General features: G+C 39.5%; 2 protein-coding genes across 3 annotated transcripts in view; both read left to right on the top strand.

Annotated features, from left to right (window-relative positions):
- The window catches only part of LOC107744929 (UHRF1-binding protein 1-like), a 35,362-nt gene extending 31,289 nt beyond the window's left edge, over positions 1-4,073 (top strand). For both annotated transcript variants that reach the window (XM_016558757.1, XM_016558758.1), the window contains 4 exons: positions 676-929; positions 1,387-1,498; positions 1,733-1,893; positions 2,861-4,073. In XM_016558757.1, coding sequence (XP_016414243.1) covers positions 676-929; positions 1,387-1,498; positions 1,733-1,893; positions 2,861-3,001 — 668 coding nt within the window. In that variant the 3' untranslated portion in view covers positions 3,002-4,073. The remainder of the gene's footprint in view (positions 1-675; positions 930-1,386; positions 1,499-1,732; positions 1,894-2,860) is intronic.
- Positions 4,074-7,009: 2,936 nt separating this feature from the next.
- Positions 7,010-8,430, top strand: part of LOC107744944 (ankyrin repeat and sterile alpha motif domain-containing protein 1B-like) — a 145,833-nt gene continuing 144,412 nt past the window's right edge. Inside the window, exon 1 of the mRNA XM_016558773.1 lies at positions 7,010-7,485. Coding sequence (XP_016414259.1) covers positions 7,355-7,485 — 131 coding nt within the window. The 5' untranslated portion in view covers positions 7,010-7,354. The remainder of the gene's footprint in view (positions 7,486-8,430) is intronic.

Genomic DNA, 8,430 nt, shown 5'->3' with positions numbered 1-8,430 from the left:
GTAACATTTCCGTCGCACGCTTGAGGTATTCAGCCAATCACAACGCACTGGATAGCTGGCCAATCAGAGCAAACCTTGCTTTTCAGAATGATGAGCTTTGTAAAAATCGATGCGTTTCAGAAAGGCGGGGCATAGAGGAGAAACAATAATGTACAGTATGTGGAAAATAATGTGTTTTTTGAACCTTAAATTGCATAAACATATTTCATTACGCCAAATACACAAAAAATAATGTTCTTTTTAGCAACGTCATATGACCCCTTTAAAGCCATGAGGAACCATTTTTCTTCATTGAAGCTTGGCGTTTAGTGAGCTAATAAAACATTTAAACTTAATAAAATCAATATTTCGTGTCCAGTTATTGACTTGATTAACTAGTAGACAAGTAGACATTCCCCTTATGATATTAGCAGCTTGTGTATCACCTAGAATTCAGAGTTTAATACTTGCAAATATGACATTTGTTTGACAGATATTTGCTTGGTCATGTGCTCAGAAATCGTAATTACAGTATACCTCACTTGAAGAGCCCAACTGTCAGTGTGAACGAAGCATTTCAGGGATCAAAACTAAGAACCTTTAAACCTACAGAACATTTTTGACACATTTTCTAAAGTCAGTTAAGGATAATATTAGCACATTACTTAATTTCTCATGTTTATCTCTCTCTCATAGGCTCTGGGTCAGGGTCGGAGCCCAGCGCGGTGTTAAATCCAGAGGTGCAAGTGAGGCTGGAGAGCGGTCCCAGAGCTGCGGTTCACTCTCCTCTGGCCAAACAGAATGGCTTCCTGCAGTGCCGCCTACAGGCCTTCTGTGCTGACTTCCTCATGGCATCACTGCGAAACCTCGCCCTGTTCCTGGAGGAGGACTCCACCTCCCAGGTTCTCCCCATGGAGATCACCATTAAAGATACACACGTCAATCTGAAGGTACATTTAGACACAAGACATTAAGGCTGTCACAATATCAGATTTTATCAGAATTATTGTAGACTATCACTTATTTTGGGGTTTTTCTTTTTTGGCCAATGAATCACATTTAAAACATGCGTGTTTTTTGGGTGTACGTCTCGCGTTCATCTGTCATGTTCTTGACATGATTTTGTGTGACAGTTTTAGCTTCTGGTGCTGGATTATTTACGACACTGTTGTATATGTAGTATTAACATGATATTGATATTAAATTTTTTTAACACCAGTACTAATATTTTGGTACATACATTCACTTCAAACAATGTGTGATTTGTGCACAGCCCCTCAATTCCAAAACCTAGCGATCTGCAATCCCAGAATGCACTGACTTCAATGAAAAACCACAGTAGATAGCAAGACAGCTCACTTTTTACACAAGAACCAGCATGTATGAACTAATATGTGTTTAAATCAGGATGATGGTCCCCGTGACAACACATCAGAGCCTGAGGCCACACCCATCGCTGTGCATATTCATAATCTTCTTATTCATCGCCAAGATGACGGCTCATTCAGCATCGGAGGAGGTTATTCATGTCCCTTACTTCCTGTTTTTCTCTTCCTGCTACCTCCTTCTCACCTGAACTATAATCGTTCCTTATAGCATCATTTCCCCCTTCTTTAAATCCGTCTGGCACATGCATGCACTCTCTCTTTTACTTTGAAGTTTGTCTCCTCTATTTTGAATTATTTTGAAATAGGATTAAACCTCAGGAATGCACGTACTAAACACATCCCTTCCCCTCTCTCCCTTCGGACAGCTGAGCGTGCTGCGGACTCAAAGCTTCGGAAGGCGGGGCCTGTGAATGACAGCAGGCTCAGTTCTGTCCCTGAAGTTCCTGTAGGTGTGGCCAGTGAGCCGAAAGCCACTCAGACTGCACCTCTGTCACCCACAAGCCCCACCCCCTCAAGTAAAGAACAGGTACACAAGGAAGAACTTGCGATATGTAAATGATTGAAGAGTTTTTCATGATGTAATGCATCACAGGGTACGCCCACATAAAACTGTAAAATTGCAGCTTTATGTGAACATTTCAGTTTGCGGTCTAAATACCCATGTACGTTTGTAAGCCTTTACAGTGATGCAAGATTGCTGTTTATGATTTGGTTTATTTCAATTTTAAGGCAATCATTACTATAAATAATACAATTTTCTATTTAAAAATTATTTTATGTGCTATGAAAACATACTGTACTATAAAAAAACTGTAAGTTTAACAACTCAAAAGTTCCCCAGTCCAAAAAAATCATTTATTGAAACTAGGCTGCGAACAATGGCTTGTTCTGAAAAATTTTGATTTCTGATGACAGAAACCTAGAAAATTTCATGCAGTTACACATCAGTGATGCCTTTTTTTGGTGTCTCACCCAGTCACGGTGATGTAATAATGAAGATAGATGCTGTTAAAATTAAATTCAAATTACTTAAAGGAATGACTAATGATAACTGTAAAAAGGTGTAGTACCTACTGCTCTGCATATTCTTCTGAAAAATTCCAATGTTAGTAAAATATGACTTATGAGAGTTTATTTCTAGTTGCCTGATCATTTTAGTCCAACTTTAAAATCTTGTGCAGCCAATAAGGAGAATGTTTACAGACGTCTTAAAGGTACAGTAGCAAAAATAAATTTTTAATTAATCTTTTTTTTTTATTATTCTGAGAGCCAAATAAAGATTGTAGAAAATGGTTATAACTAAACCATTATTATGAAGTTGTTGGTGCAAAAAGCTTGACTAATATTTATAAGGGGACTTTAGAGAAAAAGTAAAATTATAAAAAATATGACCCCTTTAACATCAATTATACAATGACAATTGTCATTCAAGCAAAGCATCCAGGCTGATAAACAATAAACAGTTTGTGCGCCAATCTTTTCCGTCCATACAGCTGCTCATTGAGGAGAATGAATGCTTGAAACTGGAGCTCTCCAAAGCCAAGATGGCGCTAGCGGAAGCCCAGATGGAGAAAGACTCTCTCCAGCATCAAATAAAGTCTCTCAAACTCACCAGCGGAGGCAGCAACAGCTAGTAGCAGTGCATGAGTGTGTGCATACAGGACTGACACTTGCCACAGGGGAGCAGCAGAGTGCTTGGAGGGGCCCGGCGCCATAAAAAATCCCAACTCTGCAGCCAAGAAGAGGATGGTATGTGTGCCGTGATGGAGATCTCACCTCACTCGGGATCCAGGCTTTGCAAACAGTGGCATCTGCTCATAAAGAACAGTGTTCTTTGCTATAGTATACACACACAGCTTTAGCATCAGAAAAAAATCAAGTGAAAAGACTCTTTGGGACAGCCTGTGGAATTTCACAGACGTTTTGTTGCTCTCTTCCTGTTTTTATTATTTCTTTCACTTCATTTATTTGTGTCAGCGAGCACCACTTAAATTATCATGGGAAAGTGTAAAGGGGTGATAAACTCACATTCTTGCTCACATTCTCTCTCTCTCTCTCTCTCTCTAACCAATTCGTACGCTGTGTAGGAGCACATTCCACTCTTGACCTTTAACCCCAGGACAGTCTTACACCCTGAGTGTCAGGGTGTGTGATGTTGAATGTCATATCTTTGGAGGAATGTCTTAAAAAATTAATTTGCACTGTTCCGAACTCTTTTGTTTAACAATAACTACAAAATAATATTTAGTGATTAATAAATTTGTGATTATGTATAGTAATTGTGATACACAAGAATGCTTTGTTAATAAGTGCGATTGAATTGGTGTAGGCAAAATATTTACATCTTCATTATGTTAGCGTCTCAAAAACGGGAATATGTTTTCGGAATTATGTTCACGAACACACTAGGTTTGCATTAGATTTAGATTTGCATTGCACAACTTCATTTCTTTTACTCTATGGACAGATTTTGTGTTTTGCAGTGCAACACTTTGATATTAGTTCAGTATTTGCAACTAAACACATTGTCATTACATCTTTGTCTTTTTAGGTGAATGTTTGCATTGCAACAGTCAAAATAGGATATTTTTAAAAAAAAAATTTTTTTTCTAATAAAGCACCATTCAGTCTGAACATGGAATGTTTAACTGATGCTTTGTCACATTGTTGATCTGTTTACCAGCATTTCTGCACAAAAAAAAAAAAACGGTGAAAACCGCTCAACTGGTGTATGAAATCTAAGAGTTTATATTAGTTATTTTTTGTTTTTGGCTTTTCTTATTTATACTTTAAAAGAAAAGGGTAATATCATGGCAAAAATATTGAAATGTTTTCTTGGTTTTGCTTTGTTCTCTCTCCTGCCCTTGTTTTTCTCTACAGCGGCCTCTACAAGTGCCTGTGACTGCACACCTTTTCCAGAGGTTCTGCTTGATTTTTCTCTCACATTTTGTTCTCTAAATTAATGTTTTAATGCTCTTCACAAAACAAGCTTCCAACTGGAGAACACTTTTCAGATGTTAGGACTTGAACATGGAGAGCTGGAAGAAACACCTGATTGTAAGAAACAAGAACTTTTCTTATGTAGTACTAGGCCACACCCCTAGGCCCCAATATGTAATAGACACGCCCCTTATAGATGGAGACCCACCTCTTTAGCACAAATGACGAACAATGATGCTCCAATCAAGCAAAACTTGTGAAAGTGTTATTTCTTGTGTACATCAGAGGCTGCTGAAGTACTGAGACATCTGAAATAAAATGATGAATAAAATCTAAAATGTTAAATTATTTTTTTATTAATTAGTATTATTATTATTTTTTTAAATAAATGATGATCCATATGTATCAGATGCTGTTGGGCTGAAACAAATGCTCTCAATCACATGCTTACCTAGCCATAATGTTGGCATGAAATGGAAATTCTAGTTCTATGGAAAATCTATTTTAAATGCATTTTAATGCAGAGAAATATGGAGTGCCACAAGGATCTGTCCTAGGTCCTCTGCTATTTTCGATATACATGTTGCCCCAAGTTGCTTTGCAACGATTTGTATCGTGAAAAGCGCTATACAAATAAACTTGAATTGAATTATTGCCGTTATTGTGAAAAAAAAATCATACTTTTGAGTTTTATGTTTTTTTCTTTCTTCTGTTGAACATAAATGAAGATATATTTTTTTTAAATGTGGGTAACCAAACAGTTGATGGTCCCCACTGACTTCCATAGTATAGAAAAAAATACTATGGAAGTCAGTGGGGACCAGCAGCTGTTTGGTAGTGGAGTAACAGTAACTGATTTGCTGATAATTGACCATCCAAGCTGTAGATAAGTTTGTTTCTTCATCGGAACAGACTTGGAGAAATTAAACATTACATCACTTATTCAGTAATGAATCCTCTGCAGTGAATGGGTGCCATCAGAATGAGAGTCAAAACAGCTGATAAGAAACATCACAATAGTAATTCACAAGTAATCGACATGACTCCAGCCCATTAATTAATGTCTTGTGAAGTAAAAAGCTGCGTGTTTGTAAGAAACAAATCCATCAAGGCATTTTAACTTCTGGCCAAAATACAAGTCCATAATCCATAACAATGCTTCCTGTATCATGCTTTTACTTGCACAGTGTTTTGACATATTTTCTGCATCAACTTTTGACTTTTCGAGGGATGAATCACTTTTGCTAGGTGCTACTTAAAAGGTCACTTTTCCCCTGGGTTTCCAAAAAAAGGTCTCAGTCTGTGTAATCTCAGTTTGGTTTGGCTTCACCTCCATACAAACTCAATCTCATGTGGTACTCTCATGAATTGTAAAGTCAGGTCCCACTCAACAGCTCTGCAGGTCAGGTCTGCAACTGTGTGTGTGTTTGTGTTTGAGTGTGCTCCTACTCTATGCATTGCCTATTAAGGCAGATGAATACTGCTCTGTTTGCTGCTCTATGGACGAGTTTATTCCTGGAGTTAGTAACTAAATAGACACTGAACAACCGCTTGTTTTTGTGTGAGTAATGCAGAGAGCTTGCACACAACTGCCTCATAAGATCCGGTTGTTTCTGTTTCTTGGCAAAGCTGAAATCTAGTGACTCGTTCCAACACCCAGTGGGCCTGCAGCTGCCTCTCTCTTACACACACACACAGACACACACCAGATCATCTCATTTTCTTTCATTTCTTGTGTTGTTCCTCCAGTCTTTAGCACAGCATTTTTTTCCTCTCTTCAAGACTTCACAGCTGAACGGCACAGGAAGTAATGCTGTGGAGATGTTAGTGAAGTTGTAAACAAAACCTGAGAATATCTGCAATCTGTGTTCATTCAGTATTTCACAATTATAGCTAAAAAATGTCTCTTAGAAAAGAGTACAGTGGTGGTTCCATGTCAATTATGGAATGGGATTGTGATTTAATGACAGTTTCGTGTATACAATGATACTGAATGATTACCAAACTGAAATCTGGTTAATGTATACATGACACATAATCAGAATATGACCAGAATATTGTAGGAATATTCTTGTGCATGTAAATGCAGTCAGTAACTGTTTAAATGCACATCATGCTCCACAGATTTTACAATACATTCGGTTTGTGTGTGTGTGTTTTCAGAATTCTAGAAACTGAAATATTGGCTTAATCTGCTTTTGGCAATTACACGTTTACATGAAGCCCACATTCTCTCCATGCTCATATTCTGATTAATCATCTGATTAATAGTTGGAATGTTCTTGTCCCCAAAAATGAGTTTGCATCCTTGCAAAACAAACAAACAATAAATAAATAAATGACTGCTATGAATTACCATGACTTTTTTTTACCATGGTATTTTTACATTATTTTTTACATGCTATTTTTCCGTTAATATGGCAAACAATGAGTACCATAGTAGACTATTACAATCTCTCCACCACAGTAGGGTGTAAACGTTCCTTATAATATGACATATTTTCTCCTCGTGCGCCAATGAAATCAAAACAAGGTTACAGTAACAGTGTTCGGTTCGGTATTCCACGCCCAGCCGGAGCAGCTCTCTCCTCTCGTAACAGAAGACTGCCATATAGGAACCGAAAGACAGAAACACTGATGCTGGGCCGCCCTGCTGCCAGTACAACGGCGCGCGCACTCACACACACACATAGAGAGAGAGAGAGAGAGAAAGAGAGAAAGCGCGCGCGGAGAACAGCGTGTGTACAGTGACCGAGAGCGCACGGGCAGAGCGGCTGGTGAGTGTGATTTAACCCGCGTCTCTAGGCAACCGGCCCGTCTGAGGACCATCACCTCCCGTTCAGCACAGCTGCACCGGGACCGTGTTACAGTAAATATCCGGTGCATCATTCCATCATTGAGCTCTGGTATGGACTAGCGGCTTTATTCATACAGCAGCGCACGGCGGAGCGTCTGTTTGTCGGTAACATGCCGCAGAAATCCTAAAAGGAAACCTCGCCGTTCAGTCCGGATTGTTTTTGTTCTCGTGGATTAAATTTGTGTCCGGGATGGGGAAGGAGCAGGAGCTTCTGGAGGCGGCGCGAACCGGGAATGTGGGGCTGGTGGAGAAGCTGTTGAGTGGGAAGAAAGGATTGCTGGGCTCGGGCTCCGGCTCCATACCTCTGCCCGGGTTACTCAGGTATGAAAACAGACCGTAGCGGACAAGTTTATGTAGGCCTATGTGTGTCCGAAATAAAAGGGCTTTCCGGGAGTCCACCGGTTCCGTGCTGTTTATATCAATACAGACAGAGCGAATGCAGTTGCTTGAGCAATGCAATACATCACACACCCACTCTAGGCATCCCCGACCCACTGCGCCCCTCATACACGGTGCCAGCGTGTCGGGATATATAGGGGAGACCGCTGTGACACATTTGGTTTCAGCGTCTGTACCTCAGTGTTGTTTTGCGTTACATGTCTCAAACTTTTATATGAAATTCCCATATCTGTCTGAAACAAATTCAAGCAGTTTGGAAATCCACAACACATCCATAAAATGTGCTCATTAAAGTCAGTTACAAGGAGTGCTGTTGTTTGTCATCCTAATAGACTTCACTGCGAGTTTCAGAGGAGATCTCGATGTCTCAACTGTCTTGCCAAGACACCAAAAGTCTGAGATTATGGTATTAAAGGGATAGTCGACTCAAAAATGAAAATTCTGTCATTGTTCACTCATCCTCATTTCAGTCCAAACGTGTACAACTGAATTTCTTCTGTGGAACATAAAAGAAGATAGTTTGAGACATGTCTTAGTGTTTTTGTCTATACAATGAAAGTCAACCAACGCTGTTTCATTACCAGAATTTCCCAAAATATCTTCATTTGTGTTCCAAGAAGGTCATACAGGTTTGGAACAGCATGAGGGTGAGTAAATGTTGAATTGTTATTTTTGGGGTGAACTGTCTCATTAACTTGAGCATTTCTCATCAAATACTTCCAAGACCAAATTATCTGGGCTGTATAGTACTGTCCACATTCATTTCATAGCTCTGTACCAAAGGGGGAATGGGATGGGATTGTGACGAGGGGGGCCCACCATGGTCCTCTCTGATATAGCTTACTCATTTGGCCTGGTGGAGGGTGG

Source organism: Sinocyclocheilus rhinocerous, unplaced genomic scaffold (genome assembly GCF_001515625.1).
Source record: "Sinocyclocheilus rhinocerous isolate Xijiao unplaced genomic scaffold, SAMN03320098_v1.1 scaffold258, whole genome shotgun sequence".
NCBI lineage: Eukaryota > Metazoa > Chordata > Actinopteri > Cypriniformes > Cyprinidae > Sinocyclocheilus > Sinocyclocheilus rhinocerous.
The sequence above is the reverse complement of the archived record's forward strand: the minus strand, read 5'-3'. Positions and strand labels throughout refer to the sequence as shown.